Consider the following 21853-nt stretch of genomic DNA (forward strand, 5'->3'; position numbering starts at 1 on the left):
CAGACATCCCCTTTCTCCACAGCTCACCGTGGGTGTCCTGCAGGCTGCTGAGCTCCCTGCCCTGGACATGGGTGGCACTTCAGACCCTTATGTCAAAGTCTTCCTCCTCCCAGACAAGAAGAAGAAATACGAGACCAAGGTGCACCGGAAGACACTGAACCCCGCCTTCAATGAGACCTTCACTTTCAAGGTGATGGAAACCAGAAGGACGACTCCTGTTCCTCCGCCCCTGGGTTCTGCACAGCTTGGCCTGGTCCCCAGCCATGGCTGGAGTCCTGGGGTGTGCTCAGTATGGCACTGTAGCAGGCTGCAGTAGGCTCTCTCCCATCTCACACGCCGCTTTCCTCAGCCCGCCTTGTACCCTGCGGGCAGCACAGGCGCAAACCCCGGGATCTTCCCACAGCCTCCCCTGTAAGTGATCAAGCCACCTTGACCCCTTCTGACCCCGTCTGTGCCCTACAGGTGCCATACCAGGAGTTGGGAGGCAAAACCCTGGTGATGGCCATCTATGACTTTGACCGCTTCTCTAAGCACGACATCATTGGGGAGGTGAAGGTGCCCATGAACACCGTGGACCTTGGGCAGCCCATCGAGGAATGGCGAGACCTACAAGGCGGGGAGAAGGAAGAGGTAGGGCGGAGAGGCCGGGCCTCTCACTGTTCACGGGAGAGCGGCGGTTCGGAGTCAGGTCTGCTCCGTGAATAATCCAGCTCCCCGCTTCCTGGCTGTTGACCCAAGGGAAGCTAATTAAATGGAGGCCTTGGTGCCTTCATTCAGACGCTTCCAGCTAGTAACTAGCTGACGGTGCAGAGTGCCTTCCTTGTACGGTGCCTGACGTCTGTCAAGCAAGCCATGACACCAAGATGCCACTGTCATTGTTCCTTTTAAGGTCCCACTGCCACTCCGTGCCTCAGTTTACCCAGCCGGAAAAGCCAGCCTTGATTCTATAGGAGTCTCAGGTGTGGCTTGTCTTCCAGGCAACCAACCCCTCATTTGCTGTATGCCAGAACTCCCACTCCAGCTACTTCACCGTCGTCACGGGTTTAGCCAGGCCTCTGGGGCTGCCTGCACCATGCTCAGTGGAGGTGCAGGGATGCGAGCACTGGGCCTCCTTCTGTAGCTGGGCCTTGCCCTGTTGTCAGAGGTGAAGGCTTTCACACCTGAAGGAGGAGGGCATGTGTGATTGCCTGGTTTTACCCTTTCCCTGGTGGCCCCATCCCTGAGAAGCCAGGGGCTGGCAGAGGCCTGAGGTCTGGTGCCCAGCGCTCCACTTCTGTCTGCCTCTGAGGAACAGAGGTTTCTTGTTGGTTACAAAGTATCCTTGCCTTGTACATGCAAAAGGTCTCAGTGACATAATGAAAGGGAAGGAAAGTAACCGGGGTTTCTTGTTGGTTACAAAGTATCCTTGCCTTGTACATACAAAAGGTCTCAGTGACATAATGAAAGGGAAGGAAAGTGCTTTGAGAACCACATATTGCTTCGCAAGCCCAGTGGCTGATGGGAAAGGATGGCAGCAGGCAAGAGTGATCAGGGAAGAAGCTCCCAAACTGCTCGGCCTCCCACACCTGCTCCTTACGCATTCCTCATCTCAGCTCGGTGTGGCTCTGAGCATACCCCACATCCGCCAGGTCTGCCCACTATAGCTGGTCCTCTGCCTTCCCCAGAACTTCCCTAGGCTGTGGCCACGCACTACAGTGTAAGATACAGATAGATGGTGGATGCTGAAATCCACCTGAGCTACAGATGTGGGAGCTGATGACTAAGCAGAAATCAGTTTTTGCCAGTCTTTGAGAGGTGGGGTCAGTCACAGAAGAGGCCACTGGGCTAGCTGAAGTGACCTAAATCCTGCTTCTTTCCCTGGACAGCCGGAGAAGCTGGGTGACATCTGTACCTCCTTGCGCTACGTGCCCACTGCTGGGAAGCTCACGGTCTGTATCCTGGAGGCCAAGAACCTCAAGAAGATGGATGTGGGCGGCCTTTCAGGTAATGCAGAACCTCTGGGCGCCAGTGTGTGGCACCAGTAAGCCAGTCGCTGCTTGTCCCTGGGGCTGATGATAAAAAAAGTCTTCCCTGTTGCAGGGCCCAGGCTTTCCAGTCTCACCTTTCTCCGGCTGCCCGTCCATATCTGAGTCCCTTCCCATTGCCCTCTAGACATGCCCTGTGGGCCATGGAGGAGAAGACAGAAGAATTTCATTCTCCAAATGAGCTAATGACACAGGAGTTTTCTCAGGAAGTGTGGGAAGTGGCAGGGCAAAGTCTGCCTTTCTGCCATGCCACCAGACTAGGGAATATTTTTCCAGGAGAGGCTGTAGGCTCTGCCAGCTCAGATCCAGAAAGGGATGCTCTGGGTTTCAGATTTACCCGACAGTGAATAGGGCTAGCCTGTGCCATAGGGTGCTGATGGATAAAGCCTACTACCTCTGCAGACCCTCCTCAGACAATGAGCCTTGTAGCTGGGCTTTGGCACCACCACTGACCCAGCATGTGACCGTGGACTGGTCATTTCCCTCCTGTGTCCTTGGTTCTCACTGGGCCAGGAACAGGACTCTGAAGTGTGCTTTGCCTTTTACGCCTTTCTGTCTTCTGCCTAGCCCATGCACCCGGCCTGTTAGTCCCCACACTTCCTCATAAGGCCGTTCTTAAGCTCAGGAAGTTCCCCACTCCATGCACTAGGAGACTGTGAGTGAGCAGTTAGGGTGGCCTAGCACGGCCTTGATGACTTGTCTGCTTTTGGGACTTCCTGTTTTCCTCCTCTGGGCTTCCCAGGGGCCTGATGCCAGCAGGGTGGAGACCTGGGAACACTGAGAGGGTCGTCAGGGCTGAGGAGTCTCCTGGGTTGGGATTCTCTCTGCAGACCCCTACGTGAAGATCCACCTGATGCAGAATGGAAAGAGACTCAAGAAGAAGAAGACAACGGTGAAGAAGAAGACCCTGAACCCTTACTTCAATGAGTCCTTCAGCTTTGAGATCCCCTTTGAGCAGATCCAGGTGCTTAAGCCTCTGAGCTCACTAGACAAGCATGGGGAGGTGGAGGGCACCTGTCCCACAGCTGTGGGGAAGGACCTGGGTCTGGCAATGGTGGGCGGGACGCTGTAGAAGGCTTTTCTGAAAGGCCCCCATTATCTGAAGGGATAAACATGAAATAATTTAAAAAGTCATATATTTCTTTATATCCATATCATCTGCAATATAGATTGACAGAGGAGAGTATGAATTTTAAAAGTGATGTGTATTTGAGGAACATTTGTGTTTTTTATTATGTGTCCACTGACCTCATTAGAGGCTACGCCCCTCCTATACAGTCTTATAGTGCCTAGAGTGTTATACACCTGCTGGTAGAAATACAGGGTTACTTAAAAAAAAAAAAAAAAAAAGCTGTGGCCACCACCTCCACCTCCATAGGTACACTGAAGTTTAGTTGGAGTTGGAGCCAGAAACCTAGAGGCACTTCCTTCCGCATCATTTGCAGTATAGACTGACAGGAGAGATGTCATGGCTTCCTGCTTCTCCTTTGAATTCCTCCCTTCCTTTGCTTGCTTTGCAGAAAGTCCAGGTGGTTGTCACCGTGCTAGACTATGACAAGCTGGGCAAGAATGAAGCCATCGGCAAGATCTTTGTGGGCAGCAATGCCACAGGCACGGAGCTACGGCACTGGTCCGACATGCTGGCCAACCCCCGACGGCCCATCGCCCAGTGGCACTCTCTTAAGCCCGAAGAGGAAGTGGATGCCCTCCTAGGCAAGAACAAGTAGGCAGCAGCATCTGGGGCCACATGCCCCCCCCCAGGACACTGACAAGATCCAGAGCTATCAATACCTCAGTTATGCGACCTTAGAGGTTTCTTCATTTGTTTGCGGTGTGTCCTGTTTTCCCTTCCTTTTTCTCTTTTTAAAGACCAACTTTCTTTTGGTGGCTGCGTGAAGAGTCCCCTAAGACATGAAAGAGAAGCCTGGCGCTGTTTATTGTCCCAGGAGCTGTCCTTGTTGCATGCCATCAGGGTTTCCCCCTCACTCAATCAAGGCTTCACACAGGTCTCACTCCGAGTGAGGCCCTCTACTGGCAGGAAGCAGGTCCTGCTTTCCTGGGTTTTGGACCAACAAAATGGCAAGCACATTCTGTTTCTTGACTGTGAAGGCAACACAATGGCCAGCATTGTATGTGTGTGTGTATGCGTGCGTGTGTGCGTGCATGTGTGCATGCGTCCATCCATTCCCCACCTGTCTCTGTCTTTGAGTATCTCTCTTCATTTCTGGACTGAGCCATCGACAAGGAAGCTGTGTGAGGGCAGAAAGTCTTCAGGGACTGGAAGGTGAAGATAGCCCACTGCCTAAGTGGGAGGCCTGTCAGCGAGTGAAGAAGCATGGTCAGATGACAGGAGCTCTCACAGTCCTTCTGAGTGGACATGTGGAAGGCAGCAAGATGTGGTACTGGATGTGTTCAGAACCGGACCAAAGCCCTTGATGCTGTCATAGACTTCCTCTTGTCAGTCATGGCTTCCCCCAGGAGTGAGGTTACGGGTACATTCATGGAAATAAATTATTCACTAGATTGTTTGGACTCTACCAGGGACTGCCAGGCCCAGAATAGTGTTCTTGTTGACATCGAGCTCTGAAGAAACAGAAGTCCCATTACTCAGCCTGGAACTAAGCTCCTGGATCGTTGCCTCATCCAGTGGAGAGCAGATGCTTCCTCCCTCTGCAGAGTACAAGCAACGCGTTCATTTGCATTCATGCACCATCTTGCTTTTTGCTTCTGTTTCCCTTTTTGTGTTAAGTGGAAAAATACTGTCTGAAGACAAGTGCTCTGACAGAGCCAGAGATGTGTTAGAGGAAGGCCTGAGTGTTTAGTTCCCTTGAGGTCCAGGTAAGGAGGAGGTGGCAGGAAGGACAGCATGGGTGGACAGTGGTGAGCTAGGCAGGTATGCTGAGCTCCTCACAGCTCCCATCCTGACCCTCTGGACCCTTCTGCCCTCCCTGCTGGTAGCCGGAGTGGCCCAGGCAGACCTGTGGAGAGGCCCCATCCTTCCATTCCTTAGAGGCTCTTTTCTCTGAATGCCAGGAAAGACAGGGCATTCATTTCAAACGGGCGGTGGGGGAAACCTGCTAGAATTTCTATCCGGTGTTTGGTTTGTGCTCCCTTCCCTGTTTTCTCTACTTGTCCCCAGCATTGATAAAAGCCATATATATGTTAGTCAGGCTTGCACTGAGCGCCCTTCTGAACCCTCAGCCTGGGCAGGGGAGTTAGGCCCCATGTAGTCAGAGGCTGCTGCTTTTTCTTGGTCTTGCTTCTGTCCATGACTCTCTCAGGCCCCTGTTTTCTTACCACAGAAAATATACAGCTTTCCTGAAGCCTGGGGGTCACTCTCTTCAACAGCAAATATGGGAGAGCTGCTCTACGCCATCTGGGCCCTCCTGCTTCTTGTAGGTCTGAGAGCTGGGTGGTGGTGTAGTTTAGCTGTGAGGCCTCCCAGCCTGAAGGAGGCACAGAGTATCCTTTAATTTTAATGAAGATTGGGGATATGTGGGTTGGCTTTGCTGTGGTCTTTTGGTCCAAGTAGGGAGTGAGGTAATCAGACATAGGCTATGAAGTGAGGTTCGGTCAGCCTGTCTTTTAGGACCCTTCTGCTATTGGCACTTGGTACATGGGAAGTTGTAGATCTTATACACTTTGTGTGTGTTTATGCCAAACACTGAGATGGCAGGACTCCGAGAGGATTATGGGTTGCAGTACTGTAGTCCGTGGGACCAGAATTCACGTCATGGTGGGAGATTATCAGGCAATAGGGCACACTCACAGTCCAGATGGTTGAAGAGTCGCAGGGTCCTGGTATGGCTATCAGATGCCAGTGGATTCTTTTCTGTGGAATTTTGGTGCTTTCCAAGGTCCCTCCCTGCTATGGCTCTTCTCACCCACATTCCATAAACTTTACTCACAGAAACTCCCCTGTCGTCAATCTTCCCCTTCTTCCTGTATCCTTCCCGCCTTTTCCAGTCCACCTTTTAACTCCTCGGGCTTCTCTCTGAGCCTCATTCAGTCTTGGATAGCCCATGGTTCTCCTGCACTGCTGACAGGAGAGGGACAGGATGGTTGGCGCCTCTGTGCTTTGAATGTCCCTGGGCTTAGAGACAGGCTAGAGCTCATTACTGTGGGCAGCCTGCCAGACCTTTTTGACTCTGATCACCAAGTTTAGCTAGCATGGATGCTGGGAGTGGTTCCTCCCCAGGCTTAGGGCTGGTCCCTGACTAGCCACCCAAGCAGATGGCACCTGTCCAGGCCCAGGGGCTTGGCAGGAACACGTTGAGGCTTAAGTTTGTTTGCACTAGGGGAGCTGATGTGACCCAAAGCCCAGCACTGCATTTCAAACCTTCACTGCCACAGGGGTTTATTTCTGGGATGGCAGGGTCCTGGGGCATCCGCACTAAGTAGAGATAGTGTTTCTGGCTGCTGAGGGGTTCTCAATACTTCTGTGGCTAGAAGTGTGACCCAAAGAGAAGAAAGTCCTTAGTGGAGTTTTGTTTTTGTTTTTCTTCTAGAGGGGTAAGACTATAAATGCCCAAACCCAACTCCACTCCGGATGTGGGGGCATGATCCATCCAGAAGCGAAGCAAGCTCTGCAGTGCTGTGGGCAGTTTTTGAGACTTAGAAATGAAGGTTGCAGAGTGGGGAGCACCCAGCTCAGCAGGTGCTTGGAATAAGCATGGGTGAGGCCCAGCCCAAGAGCCTGGTCGTTCTTCCCCCCAGGAAGCCTTGGTTCTGTAGAAGTAGTCTGGGGTGATTTTGCTGGCCCCAGATACAGTGAGGGAGGTGGGAGGCTTTTTTTTTTTTTTTTTTTTACCAAACAGGCCTCTTTGTAAAAGTAGCTTTTATAAACATGCTTTCTGCTATCGGTATGGGTGATGATGGCAAATCCCTGTTCCTCTGTCATATGTCCACATGTCAGTTCTTGAGAACCCTGGGCCTCTCAAGCCTGTGGGAGAGCCTGTCTTTGAGGAGCTTGAATTTTCCCTATCTCTGCTTGTCCCCTGCTGTGTCCCTCCCACTGCAGGCTGGTTGGGGTCTTTTCTCAGAGCCTGGGTAGCAGCAGGTGGCCAGATTTGGCAAATTCAAATACAGGATACTTGGTTAAACGTGAATTTCAGATAGATAATTTTGAAGTATGTCCTATACAATATTTAGGACATACTGTACTATAAACAGTGATTCATTGTTTAATGTGAAATTTAAATTTAATCGGTGAATCCTGTATTGTATCTGGCAATGCACCCTCCGGCTACTTCACCCGTTTTCTTTAGTCCCAGGGGCAAGAGGTTGGTGACCACAGATTTGATTTAACCTGTTTTTTGAACTGCAATATTGAGAAGGGGACACTGTGACTTGAAGATATGTGAATATACTTTATTTTTTAACAACACAACAGGAAACTTCTGAAGCCATTGAGCCTCATCTGACCCCTCCATGTGCATTTAGTTATATATTATAAAAGAAGATGCTATCTATAAACATACGAGCGGAATCTTGTTTAGTCAAGATGCATGCCTAAAATTCTGTAAATAGCCGCATGGCAGTGCTGAGAGTCCCCTGATCTCCCAACCCCAAACCCATTTGACAGAACTGGCTGCTCCTTGATTTTATGTTGTGTAAAGTCTTTGTCCTTGGCCTGCCTTACCTCCCCTATAGGAAATGTCCACAGTGGGAGACAGTGTTCTGGCCCCAGTGCCAACCCTGCCCAGGGAAGATGCTGAAGGGCACCAGCCCTCAAGACAGGTCGGCTGCATGTCTGCAAGGGCTGACCCTTGGGGCACAGTGTGCTATGTCTAGCCTGATGTCTGCTGTCCCGTTTCTTCTGTGTTCCATGTGTGTGGTGTGGTTCCTTTATTCCCACTGTCTTGAATAAATTAAAAAGCCATAAAGGGGCCTCCTCCTGGAGGCTGCCCTCGACTCCTCCCAGGAGCCCCCTCCCCGTCCCTCTAACTGGCTCCCCACAGAACACTTGTGAAGGGCTCACCTGTCCGCCACCCTCTCTTGCTCCCTCAGCCCTGTGTCATGAGGACAGTTGGTGTTTCAGGGCTTCTGGTGGGGTCTCAGGAGATACCCTGGCTGGCTTTTTTGGCCTAAGTTTGATGGTGGAACTCAACTCTGCCCTGGCTATGGGCAGGGCAGTGGCTGTGACTCTGTGGCTGGGATGCCATCTTAGAGGCCTGGAGGCAACCAGGGTTTTCAGAAGCAGTAAGCAGCCCAGCCCGTAGTCAGGTCCTGGCAGCCTGGGACGAACAAGACCAGCCCTGCCGAATCTCCCCGCCCTGTCAGGGCCCATAGAAGGCAGTGGAATGACCTGTGTGGAAAGCCTGGAACTGCAGTGGATTAAATTCTTCATCCACACTCTCTCTTTGGTCTGGCAGTGCGACAAGATCAGGGTACCCTGAGAGCAAGGTGGAAGGTATAGTGATAAGGGGTGGCTCAAAACTGGAGACACTAGGCTCTGACCCTCACATCGGCTCCTTGGGTAGCCTGAGCAGGCATGGCAAGTAGTAACTGTCGGGCTGGCGCAGTTTGTTGCACCCACAGGACTCTCCAGGAGGGCAGTCATGTTACTAATCCAGGGGCCCTCGGGCAGAATCGGGCAAGCATAGTGGAGAAGGCCAGAGGGAGCAAGGTGGACTCTGACACTTACAAACCATGAGGCTTGAGCACATGCTACTCCCAGGGACCTCTGTGCTACTGACTTAAAAAGCAGGGCAACTGGAGCAACTGTTTTAGGGTAGACTGGGGTTGGCTGGAGATGCCCAGTCTCCACAGAAGCGGAAACTGGGAAATGTGGCAGCAGAGACTGTCCAAGTGGTAGGAGCAGTGTGCAGGCTTCACAGTTTCAACCCCAGCTTTCCTCAGGAGTTTAGGGAAATGACCCGGAAGTCTGACCATTCTGCTCTAACTCCTGCTCATCTAAGGCCTTGATTTGCTTTCTGAAAACCCCGGGCCCAGAAACTTTCAAAATGGGCTGAGGCAGAACCTGGGTGTGCCCATGTTACCCCTGGAAAGCATTGGCCCCACCAGGAGCCCTCCCTGTCTTCATAAGAAGGACACGTGTAGCCCTCCCCCTCCTCCCTCTGCTTGGCACTGCTCTCTCCATTCCCTTATGTGGACTCTGTTGTTCTTGTCTGATCTCTTGTCAAATTGTTATTTTGTAATGAGCTGCGTCTCCTTATTAAAGAAAAGAGCTGAAAGCAACCTGGGGGTGGGGAGCATTTCTGCTTTGTTTTACTGGGCCAGGGCAGGGGGCAGGATGCTGCCCCTGAGGGTCAACAAGGTTGGGGAGGAAGGTGAGCTGTTTTGGGGGCTCTGACCTCCAGCCCAGCCTACAAGGGGTCACGGCCTATTATCTTCTGGGTTTGGGGGAAGGAATGATGGGTTTTCTGGTGGATGGTAGTCCAATGGGGTCCATCCTACTGGGAGGACAAGGACTGTCCTACATCTTTAAGTTTCCTCCAGAGGACCTGGGCTCAGGGGCAGTCTGACCCTGACAACAGGGAGGCTGCTGGTCCCAGGGAGCAAATTTTATTTAAAATGTAGAAATTACAAAACTTCCAATCTTGCATTAATGAAGACTGTCTTTGACTGATGAGGCAGAGATACCAGGGGCCAATAAGCTTCAGAACACTCAGGGGCAGAGTATGGGGCAGTATGGCTAAGACCAGGGCAGGATTAAACTCTTCAGTTGCCAGCCCCAAAGAAGGTCAGCCCATCATGTCACTTGACATCTTGTGACACTTGTCTAGGACCATCATGCACTCGGCTTGTGTTTTGTGTCAAGTCCAGATGGCCAAGGGGCAGTAAAGGCAGGTAGGCAGAATGCCTGTGTGAGCTGGCGGGGGCCCAGATCTGGCTGGCTGGCTGCTTCAGTCTGGCTGGTGGCCTGGTTTTACAAGACTGAGAATGCGGATAACCTTGCTCTGCTACAGGGGGTTACCAGGAGGGCTGGCACCCATGACCAGCAGATAGACTGTACCCAGCCAGCAGGGGGCCCAGAGAAATGATGTTTGTAGTCTAGGAGATCCTTGTGTCAGTCTTCTTTGCCTCTGCTTCAAGCCCCAGGCCAGGGCTGAACTCTTCAACCATGACATCATGCCTGTTTCTTCTTGCTGCTTGATCTACAAACAGCTGGGTGACAGCAGGGGAAAAGAATCTTCCATCCCTCCCAAGTCAGTGACCAAGGATTTCCACTTGGCAGATCAGCAGGCACAAAGCCTGGCTGCCCACTCCCCAGCCCTGCCAGCAGCCTGCGCAGCACCTCTGGGCCGGGTGCCTTTCTGTCAGGGTTTAGATTCAACCTCTAATGACCCCAGGGTAGCTTTGTTTGCATAGTTTGGAACTAAGAAGTGAAGCTTGGATCTTATAAACCAGTGACCCAAGAAGCCCTTACACAGAGAAGGACTGAGGGTGATGCAGGGAGCCCACAAGAGCCTGGCATCCCCGCCAGCATTCCCTCTGTAGGATGGGTGTTGGGGTGTATTTAGGTGGGTCATACACCACTGCTTTTTACCTTCAAAGAAACAGCCACCTTCTTAGGCACTGGGCACCCTTTTTTCTTCTCAGGGTTGTTCCAAACCTTCATTCTAGGCTTTTTGTTGGCCAATCAACCTAGGAAATCTATTGGTGCTCCATGAGACCTTCCCTGGGGTGGGGCAGGTGGTGACTGAAGTCTTATGGTACTTATGGCAAATAGACTTCTAAGTCAGTGGGAACTGTTTGGGGGCTACCTGGTGAGTGGGAGGTTCTATCAATCCATGGCACAAAGTTAAAACACAATTTTATTTCCTCGTTTATAAATACTGTTGTGTTTACAGGCATCATATAGATGTGAATATTATTCCCAAACTTTCAAAACACAGAATACTTAATATTCTATAACAACAACCAGTAAAACAAATCCATCTCAGGGTTGAAAGGCCACTCAAAATTGCATAAAAATACATTCAGTTCACAAAGCCAGGCTGGCTTCCCCTCCGTCAGGAGCCTCCTCCAGGTGTACTTACAGTTGACTGAAGTGAATCCACACAACTCAGCTGGAAAACAGTTCCATTCGGTGCATTAAGTGTGGGTGAAGGGTGGAGAGAGGAAATATAAAATGCTAGCACTGAAGTAGTGATCAAGACTGGAGCAGAGGACACATGACTAGAAGAAAGCCATGAAGCCAAAGCCGGGCTCTTAACCACTGACTGGGAGTTGGCCACATCCCCCAGCGAAGGAGGGAAAAAGTTCACTCCCCTCTTCAGGGAAATCATGGCTCTGCCTTAAGGTACCAGCTGGGAGGAGGCCCGAGCTGCCAAGGGCTCAAGGGATGCTGACTAAAAAGGAGCGCACGTTGGAGGTGCATCCTCTCAGAATCCTTTTTCCTGTGCCTGCCTTCTGGTGCCTACAATCACTTCCACCTAGTCTCCCCAGCCAAGGATAAGCTGAGATCTGCTTGAGGTTTCAGGAGAGCAGGGCCGAGAACAGCAGACACTTGTGCTCTGGAGACAATCAAGCTGCTCCTGCCTGAGTGTCCCTTGTTTAGGATCCATATTAGGATCCCCAGTTCTGGGCTCAAGAGTACCTCAGTGGCCCTTATGATCTTCACAGTCAAGCTTTTCCTGGATCTTCTCTCCTGCTTGGCTGACCCTAGCTAAACAAACTAGTTCAGCCAGTGCTGAGGAAACACTTCTGCCTTAGGCCTCAGTCACAGCCCTCAGAAAAGATGGAATGAGCCAGACAGGGCCCTGCAACAGAGGAAGCATCTAGACCTATAAGCCAGACCTGCTCTCTGAGGGCCGATAGCACAGCCAGGGAGCTTTAAAAGTGGGTAGGGACTGGCTATGGGTGGTGGGCAGGTTGGGAGGGATGAGTTGCTGTTGGGTTTGAAAATCCTACAGGACTCTTGGCTGATTAATGGAAAACTTCTTCCCTCAGGCACCTAAGGAGTATGGAGGGAGATGAGAGGGAAGGAAGGGGGAGGGTGTGCTTATTTTGGAAGGGCCCAAGCTAGCATCTTGATGACACCTTAAGGGGCCACCCAAGTAAAATTTTATTGGAAGCATTAGGGGAAAATTTAGAGGTGAAATAACAAAATGTCGTTCTGGCAGATTCCCAATCTGGAAGATAAGCAAATGAGTGGGAGTGAGAAGTCCTTTGGGAAACTGGAAGGGTGTAGGAAGAGCAAAAAAGACAGAGCTCCACTTGGATAAAACTGGTTTCTGCGTTCTCATTTCTAATCAAAATGCCAGACTCTTTTTGAAAGCTCCAGCCTGGTGTGTGTATGTGTGTTCCCAGGCTTGAAGAGACTCTCACACTGTCATGTCTGCTGAGGTAAGGTCAGAACATGCATCAGTGCCATGGGCTCCTCTACCATCTCACCACAGTGGCCATCCAGGCTCTGGGTTGCAAGGCATACTCCAGGGCAACTGTGACACTTAACCACAGCTCTCAAGGAGACATGGGTACAAGTTTCAGCTACTTCTGGTTCGGGAGCCCAACTGTTTTTCCTCAGCCCTCAGAGACCACTTCATTTCTCTGTAGCTGTGACAATGACAGTTCCTGGGCTATAATGAAGTTGATCTATTTTTCCAATCTAATCAGAACACAAGCAATCAATAGTTGTCCCCGACAGAGTTGACTGCTCCGAGCAGTGTCAATACCCATTAGGGAAGCTGATTAAAATCTAGCTCAGCTGGAGCCAAGGGATGAACTTAATGAAAAAACACATTTCCAGGTGCAGAAGCCTGGCTTCCTTCCTCCCAGTGCTTGCGATCTCCATCCTGCTCCACATTCACAGAACTCCTATCTTTCACTCACTACAGCATGCAGGTACCCACTTCCAGGGTTTGGCCCTTTCCTCACATCCAAGCCCTGACTGTAGGAGTCCAGCCAGAGCTGGGCACCATTCTATGCTCTGTGGTCTATGTGGTCATGGGGTCTGAAACACCTCCTGCTTTCATGGCTTCTGCTGTGAAAGAGCACATTGAACAGCAGCAGTGTCAGAGGCCGAGCTCAGCCGCAGTAACCACTGAACTATGAGCTTCGCTGCAGAGTACTCTCTTGCTGTTCAAGGCAGAGTTCAAGACTGGGAACCAGCTGGTGCCAGCAGACGGGTAGTAAGCCTGCTGCTTGGGTGCTGAGAAGCAGCACTGGCCACATGTGGGTGAGATGGCTGAGCAAACCTACATGCAGCAGTTGCTTTCCTAGTGACACACTGTGTCTAATGGCTGCCTGCAACACCCTGCTCTATCCATGCCCTACCAGCTCCAATATCCACCTCTCCAGGTTGGTAATATTTTTACCTAGCCACCGGGAGGGAAAGCAATCACAACAATATTCAACAGCTCTCAATGTCAAACTCACTTTCTAACATGGGGGAGAGATCAGCCTTGAGATGCTGATCTTAAACAGCTTGAATTTGGGAAGAAAGCAAGACTGATCTTGATAATTTGAAGTTAAGCAACTTTTGAAGCAGAAGTCTAAGCGTCAAAAATGTCCTCATCTTTCTGAAAATAAGTAAATCACAGAATGTTAAGCCAAGGGGATTTTAAAGATCATCTTGCCCAAGGTTAAGTAATTTGGCCCTGACTCCCTGTGGCTTAACTGTGTGCACCCTCATAGCTGCCTCACTTCCTGGGTCAAGGGAACCTGTGTTGTTTGAGAGTTTGAACCTACCTTCAGAAGAGAATGGAGATTGAGATGTAGCTATAACTGGACATGGATCTGGACAGGGCCGACCTCGGAAAAGGCTTGTAAGCAATGGACTAGAGCCTAGTGGTCCTGAGGGAAGACAGCTTGGCTCCTGCAGCACAGTGTCAGTGTGAGGCTGCAATGGAAGCTGTGGCTCACCTGCTGGGTGAAGGCAGTCACTAACTGCCCTGCTGGCCTATATGCCCAATGAGGCTTCTCTTTCAAGGTGCACAAAAGGCTGAAAACTCTCCCCAAGACCCACCCCCTAACAGGTGGTGGCATGGTGGCCCACCTCCTAACAACATACTCCTAACGTTATGTTGACACTGGGAGGAAACAGCTGTCTCTGCTAGGAAAGGCTGCAAGGGGGTCAGAAACCAGAGTCCCAGCTAAGGGCATGGCTTGGAGAGTTCCTTCATCTCTGGTTCATATACTCTTTTGTATATGAACCTGTATACAGACTCTGTTCCTGTACTGCCTGAGTGGAAGCCACCAGAAATCCCATAGAACCATACCTGCATCTAGGGGTCTGAGGCCTGGGGCAGAAGTGAGGGGTTGGGGGAGTGAGGGTGAGAACATGTCCCAGTGTTGGGTAGACACAAGGAGGTTCTAGGAAATGAGAACAGGTTAGTTAAGAATTCAGTGTACTGAGTGGACCCAAGACAGATCTGTTTTTCAGCTTCTTTTGAGGCAACACCCTTAAGTGTACACAATCTTTCCCTTAGAGACTGGGATAGAGCTGGAAGTCAGCACCTCCAGGAACTGTCTGGAAAGGCTCAGAAGACCCTGAGAAGCAAACAGGCAAACTCCAGCCAGAGACGCTCTGGAATGGCCAGTCATTACTCCCAAAGGTAGCTTGCCTATTGAAAGCTGTCAATTGAATGAGAACACTCTCATTCCCATCTTAGTTTCCCATGAAGACTGGTGTGGGTCTTGCATGGCTATCTGCCTGCAGTGGGGCTGCAAGATCACTCACAAGGAAGCTAGCAGGTGAGGCTGGTGGCCACTGGAGAGACCCACGGTATATAATTAACCAGGCAATGCAGGAAAAGGAGACAGCACCCAGACAGCTGGCTATCAGAAGGCTTATGTCTTTCATGGGGGCTTTCAGTAGATGTGATTTTGAAGAATTCTGGAAGAGACCAAATTCAGTGTTTCTGTCTAATAAAATTAGTGGCCCACAAGGAAGTGCTTGGAATGACCCGGGGTCCTTTGTACTCTGATGGGTTCTCAGCCACAAGTTCCAGTACTACAGAGACTGAGAAGCTTGTAAATAACTTGTCACAAGGTAACCTTCCCAACAAGAGATGGCATTTTAACATGGAAGGCCACATACAGCAGCTGGTGTAATGCCAGTTTGTGAGTTTTGAGAACTTGCCCCAAAGGCATAGCATTCGGCAACACCTTTACCTAGACTATGAATGGAGGAGCCTCAAACTGTCTTCCTAAAATCCCATTTGCTTTTTCTAAGAATGAGGCAGTAATCTCCTCTTTCCCAATATCCAAGCCAAGCTAGAAGAATCAGTTGGCTGACACCCTATTGATGTCTCCCAGCAAGAAGGGAACACTTCCTATAGCAGAAAACAGGCCCTTCTTACTGTGGTTCAGACTTCCTAAGACCTGGGCTCAGTGCTTCACGATAATAGAGCAGCCCAACCCAGACTCCTTGGAAGAGTGGGTTGAAATGGAAAAGAGAATATTGTATGTGCTGAAAGTGTGTCAGAATGGACATGGTTTCCATTCTGTAACTGGGACCCTGAATTATAATTTCTGTTTAAGAGCACACAAAGTCTGCAAGGGCCACCAAAAAGGACAGTGGTGTCCTTATGAAAGAAACTAACAGAGGTAGTGTTAGAATGGTCCACATCAATGGCAATCCCCAAATAATGAGGCATTAAAGGACCTGTCCTTTAATGTGAACCAAAGGACAAAATGCCCCCCAAACCGCATTATACCCAGCAGCACTGGATCAGATAGGAACTAAAGAGCTGAAATTAGTGAGTACTCTGTATAGGCCGAGGCATGATAATCTAAAGGGATGTTTCGTCTAGACTCTAGAGGATGGTAGTCAAGGTGTGAGAGGCATCAAAATCATGACATCTGAGGAGGGATGAAAGGATGAGGGAATGAGAGACCACCATCCACCTGTATCTAACATGCCGTCTTGGCAGGAAGCAGCAGATCCCAGCTTCTCTTAGTAAAAACTGCTTATCAGAGGGGCCCAAGCCTCAAGTAATAATGCATAGCTATCAGAAGCTGACCATAGGTCAGAGCTGTGGCAACAGGGAAGGACCCCTGCAACACAAGGGGGCTGGGTCACATGATCTGTGGGCCTTGCCACTCTTAAAGAGTCACCTTCCTCAATCTCTACCTAGCAGTCATTTCTCTTGTTGGCTTCCAAAAAGGGGAATGTCTCTCAGACCCTGAATGTGACTACTAGGAAGCAAGTTACTACCATCCTCACAGTATAAACACAGTGTTCCAATTGCCCTCAGTTGTTCTCCTCATGTCTCTCTAGCCTGCTTCCATTCTCTAGTCTAGCTTCCACCCACTCTCCCTCAGGCCTTCTTGCTCATTAGGAGCAGGTGCCTGTGTGGAAAAGAAAATAAAGCAAGGACAACTGGAATATTCAATACCCAGACTTCCCTTTTTCTTGCTATGTAGCTGGCCTCAAACTCCTGATCCTCCTGCCTCAACTCAAGTGCTGGGATTATAGGTGTGTACTACTATATACTACTTGAAGAATCCAGAAAAACCACTTTGTAAGCAGACAAGTTGGAGATGTGAACAATAGGCTGACCCTTAAGCCATCGTCTTGCTTTGCAGGGAGAGAGGTCATGGCACCAAGGCAACAGAGCGATGATTTTTCAAAACACCCCAACTGAGGTCAGGAGCTCTGTTTCAGCTTTTATGCCATCAGGCCTGGAGGAGAAATCATAAAAGGACAGAAAGAAAAGGAGCAAGAGAGTCCAGGGCAATCTAAATCTTATAGAAGGGGAGAAATAAGGTTAAGACTAGTCAGGGATGTTCCTAGGTTATTGATAGAAAAGTAAAAACAAGTCAGTTCCTGAGAGGTGCATAACACAAACCAGTCTGCTCCAGAGGCAGGTCCAAAGAGCAACTCTACATTCTGCCCTTTCTCTTGGCACCCCAGATGGGATCCTGGAGTGGCCACCACAAGACTCTCCTATATTAAAGGACAGTGGGTCAGTGTAAAGGCTATGAATCAAAGCCTTACATATCTGGACCGAAACCAATGTGGACAAAGCAGCAAAAGTTGGGGGTCCACAGCTGAGCTTGGTGTACCCCACAAGGCTTTCTCCAGATTGCTTGAAATGGTCACAATCATGCTTCAGGAAAAACTGTTGTAAAACTTGGGATAGAGGTGCAGGGGAAACTGGGCATTGAGAGTGCAGAGAAAATGTACAGTGCAGAGGAGGTGACTGATGAGGTTCAGGGGGAGATGCCCTTCTTCCAAGACACTTGCTTCTTTTGGCAGGAAGACCATAGCTGGAAACGAAGGGTGGGCAGCAAATGCTCGCCCCTCCTCCCACATCTGACCTCATCTATTTGGACAGTTTGCTGATGACTCTGATGAGGGCACCATTTTCATCTTTCAGCCTCTGATTGTCAGATTTCAGTTCTGTTAACACCTGCAGTGACAGAGGGAAAGGTGTGTTAGAGCCTGGCATAGTGGTCGCCTCTACCCTCCCAAGCTGAGCCAGCAGGTGAGCAGGGCCTCCTCACAGCTGTGTGTTCTCACTACCCTTTTGCTCAGGGATAAAAACCCCTCCAATCTTCTTATTTACTGGGTCGGAAGTGGAAATATTTAGGGAAAACACCTCCTCATCATTTGAGCCTGCTTTGAATTCCACATAGCTTTTAGTCCTGTTCTGTTGAGCCAGTAGACATTTGCAGTTGTTCCTGCCCTTGAACTCACCTGAAGCCTAGGGAAACTGGGGAGACTGCCAAAGGACATAGGGAAGAAGTTCAGCAAAGAGTCAGAGACCTTTAGGAGTTAAATGGCACTCTTCATACCCCATAGAGAACAAAATGAGAGCTGAGGAATAGAACTTGGCCTTTCTGCCACATGCCGAGATGACCAAGGTCATCCTGATGCCATGCAAATCCTCACTGGTCACGCTACACACATGTATTCTAAACACTAACACCCAGAGAATTTACAGATAGGGTCAAGACCCAGAGCTTTTAGCCACCACTTCAGTGGATGGTGTTATAATTCTGGCAAGCCAAGGTTTATGGAAGAAGGGATGGATTGGAGACTCCAACTGTCAGTTCTTCCATCTTGGAACATGACACACATTGTTGCTCAACTTAAGGAACACAGGAAAAGCAAGTTCCAGCTTGGACACCCAAGTTTTTATTATATGATCAGGCACTTTGACAGATATTTTGTATATCTGAAAAATCTTAATGAGCTACAGTTCATGTGTAGGCTTTCCTGGCAGCAGATTGGGGTTAGAAGGTAAGTACATTTTCACAACAAAGGCTCCAGAAATCTGTATCCTCATTGTCATTCAGACATGCTTTCTTTGACTGATCAGTCATTTCAACCTTCAGGACCCATACAGGTAACAAGGCCTCCAGGAAATGGTGGCTTGTGCTCAGGAATCACAAGGCCCATGTAGCTCTTGGCACTGCTATTAAACTAGGGAATCTATAATATACCTGAAGGAATATAATCTTTGTCTCCCCAACCTTGTATGGAAGATGCAGGTTACATTAATCATGTGTGTATGTGTGTACATATCCCCACACCCCACATCAGGGAACAAATAGAAAACATCTATGATGTGGGGAGGTTGAAAAGTCTCACTGTCACCTCAGGAACATGTGCTGCAGATACTCTTATCTCTACAAATGAGGGACCAGAGCCCAGTCACTAGTCTATGGATGCTAGCTAGTTAAGTACCAGTGATGAACTTATTCCCATATATGCTCAAGGCAAAAGACCATCTCTTCATTATAGGTGGGAACAGAAAACAAACACCAAAGTAGTTGTATTCCAGAAACAAATTCAGGAGTGGTCACTACGAGTGATCCACAGTGTTTTAGACTAGCAGCTATCAACCTGTGGGTTGAGACCCATTTGGGGATCAAAGAACCATTTTACAGGGGTTGTCTAAGACCATTGGAAAACACAGATATTTACACTATGATTAATAATAGTAGCAAGATTACAATTACAAAATAGCAATGAAAATAATTTTACAGGTTGGGGTCACTATGACATGAGGAACTGAATTAAAGGGTCACAACATTAGGAAGGGTGAGAACCACTGCTTTAGACAAACCATTTCTCTGTATTTTTGTTTGTAGCTATAAAAGAATAGTAACTGCCCGGCTCCCTCAGATGGGCCTCAGAGGCTGATAGGAATAATAGAAATAGAAATGCTAGTGTCTGTGTCGGGGTTTGCAATACTGGGAATTCCTGCCACCACTCAGTTTCCCCATGAATCTGGGCGAGCAGGCAAATACACTTTACCAATAAGACTGTAATCTAGAGCAAAGTTTGTCTTTGACCTTGTCCTTCCTCCAATAGCTCTGGCCAGCTTCTTTCATGCTATCCAAATGGAGTGCTCAGAAACTCAGTAAGTTCTGCCTAGGCCAGGCATCTTCCATCTCTTCTAAAATGTTCTATCTGGGGGCTTGCTTCCCTGGCTGGGACTTTTTAACTAAAAAAAAAAAAAAAAAAGTTTCTTTTATATGTATGGGTGTTTTGCCTGGTATCTGTGGAGGCCAGAAGAGGGCATTAGATCCTCTTTCATAGGAGTTACATATGGTTGCTTTTAAGACTGTGTGGGTGCCGAGAATTGAACTTGGATCCTCTGGAAGAAAAGCCAGTGCTTTTAACCATGAAGGCACCTCTCTAGCCCTTGAAAACCCTATTTCTTAGCAGGATTCCAGGGACATGAAGAGACCGTATCTATGGCAGTGGATTGTGCTCCCTGCTCATCACGTTAGAAATAAGCTGCTTTAAAATGGATGTACAATTTGTTGAGTGTTGGTGATTTTCTTTTCCACATTAAGAATTCAACTTTTTGGGGGTGGGACAGGGGAAGAGAAAGAAGACAATTTCACAGCTGCAACATCTAACATCTTAACAGAATGTAAAAAGGTACCAGTGTCGTGTAGAGACCAAGAAAGGGGCACATAGACTCCATGCTCAAAGAGAGGGAAGTGAGCAGTATTGTCTGATATTAGGCTGGTTAGGTTAAAAGAATATGTGTAGAAGAACTAAGAACGAGGTTTTATAGAGCACACCTTAACTCTAGACTTCAGTTTCTCCATTTCTAAATTTCTAGCCTACCAGTTTGATGTTCAGACGCTTCAGACAAAATCAAGTACATGTTTTCTTACATACTACTTCTTATGGCCTATGATGATACTGTGTTAAAGTAAGCGACAGGGGTCCTGAAGCTTCAGGGTGTGGCAGGGCAAGGCAAGCTATGGGTGTGGGGGGGTCTCATACTAAGCCTTACCTGAACTGCCTGGAAGTCTTCCCTTTCTCCAAAGGTAGAGCTGGCTGGTGCTAAGCGCTGGGATAAGGCTTGCAGGAATGATTCAAAAGGGATGAGAGCTGGGCACAACCTTTTGATTTGGCTTAGTTATCCGATCTTTCCTACTGTAGGAATCAGTCAACCCACACAGTGTTTGCTGTGACCGCTTCATTCCATGAGTGTGGCCCAGCTGGTGACACATACTGATAATGCAGAACCCCAAGTTTTGATGTGCTTCAATAAATCTTAATTTCTGGACACTGAAGTCTGATTCCATAGAAATTTTATTTGTCAAATACAATTTTTTTGATTTCTTTTCTTTTCTTTCTTTCTTTCTTTCTTTCTTTCTTTCTTTCTTTCTTTCTTTCTCTCTTTCTCTCTCTCTCTCTCTCTCTCTCTCTCTCTCTCTCTCTCTTTCTTTTCTTTTTTCTTTTTTTTTACTATTGGCATGGCCCATGGGCCATAGTTAGTTTCCCTTACTATAGGTCATGTGCCAGGCAATGACATTACAGTGACACAATCTTTTAGTAGGGAAATGCTTTTTGGAAACTTTTTTTTTTTTTTGTAGACCATTCTGGCTTCAAACTCATAGAGATCTGCCCGCCTACTTACCACGCACTGGAATTAAAGGCATGAGCCACCACTGGCCTTTTTAAGTCAGAAGAGTGAAAGAGTAGAATTTTGTCTGTCATTCCTCTGCTGCCATGCTGTCCTGTGCTGTAGCTGCTGAACAGATTGCTCCCACATTGTTTAGACTGTGTGCTTAACAGTGGTTAAGACTGCACAAAATATGCAGATGGTTTATAGCACAATGGTGCAGAGTGCAGACTCTGGAACACAGTGTTTGAAGTTTTGTTCAACCATTTATTCTCCAAGGGACCTTGGGCTTGTTTTTTTTTTTTTTTTTAAATGAAAAAAAGATAAAGTACTCAAGGATAGGCTTTAATAAATGCCAAGATCCTAAGATCTAATTTTGCCAAACATTCTACACTGTCTTTAAACAGGAAGACCAAAAATAACTGGGACATCTTTGGGGTCTCTACTTTGCCTTACATCAAAATGCTGCTCAATGTCTGGCCATGGCAGCACATCCCTTTCCATTTTCTTTTTGCCTATGATAGCATCTGTAACAGGATATTAGCTTAGCCCTTATGGTAGTCTGGGTGCTTCAGTACTAGTGGGAATTAGTTACCAGCTCCTGACCCTAAAAGCAAACACAAATAGGCAGAAGAAAAAGGACAGGCCCCAGTCAAGACTAATTAGATTGCTGCTGAAAATCAAAAACTCATTTAGGGCAGTGGTGACCCTGTCATACTATCTTGGGATGGGAAAATAACCTGTGTGTGAGCATGTCTTTCAGATCCACAGCTAGAGGAAGGTTCTAGTTTGCAAACACTTTTTCTACGGGGTGGTTTTCAGTTGAAAGTAAATCCTGCTCCACTGCTTGCCATCACCTTTGTAAGGCAGATCCATTAGGAAGGGCTCATTTATATTGCCTGGGTTCTGCCTCAAGGCCCCAACACTCCAGGTAGGAGACTTGTGAGAAGAATGAGACAAATGTTTCTAAAAGAGGAAGATGAAAGCAAAGACTTACAGAAGGAGGTAAAGAATGCTTATGTGAGTCTTCCCCAGTGG

General features: G+C 48.5%; 2 protein-coding genes across 12 annotated transcripts in view; one reads left to right on the plus strand and one right to left on the minus strand.

The window, feature by feature from the left end:
- The window catches only part of Syt2 (synaptotagmin 2), a 106320-nt gene extending 97096 nt beyond the window's left edge, over nt 1-9224 (plus strand). For all 6 annotated transcript variants that reach the window (XM_021633796.2, XM_060364347.1, XM_060364346.1 and 3 more), the window contains 5 exons: nt 23-190; nt 463-630; nt 1866-1983; nt 2855-2988; nt 3545-9224. In XM_021633796.2, the coding sequence (XP_021489471.1) occupies nt 23-190; nt 463-630; nt 1866-1983; nt 2855-2988; nt 3545-3751 (795 nt within the window). In that variant the 3' untranslated portion in view covers nt 3752-9224. The remainder of the gene's footprint in view (nt 1-22; nt 191-462; nt 631-1865; nt 1984-2854; nt 2989-3544) is intronic.
- Nucleotides 9225-10786: 1562 nt separating this feature from the next.
- Ppp1r12b (protein phosphatase 1 regulatory subunit 12B) overlaps nt 10787-21853 on the minus strand; it is a 216560-nt gene continuing 205493 nt past the window's right edge. For all 6 annotated transcript variants that reach the window (XM_060364341.1, XM_060364340.1, XM_060364339.1 and 3 more), the window contains one exon: nt 10787-17350. In XM_060364341.1, coding sequence (XP_060220324.1) covers nt 17264-17350 — 87 coding nt within the window. In that variant the 3' untranslated portion in view covers nt 10787-17263. The remainder of the gene's footprint in view (nt 17351-21853) is intronic.

The sequence above is a fragment of the Meriones unguiculatus genome, chromosome 11 (genome assembly GCF_030254825.1).
Source record: "Meriones unguiculatus strain TT.TT164.6M chromosome 11, Bangor_MerUng_6.1, whole genome shotgun sequence".
In the NCBI taxonomy this organism is placed as follows: domain Eukaryota; kingdom Metazoa; phylum Chordata; class Mammalia; order Rodentia; family Muridae; genus Meriones; species Meriones unguiculatus.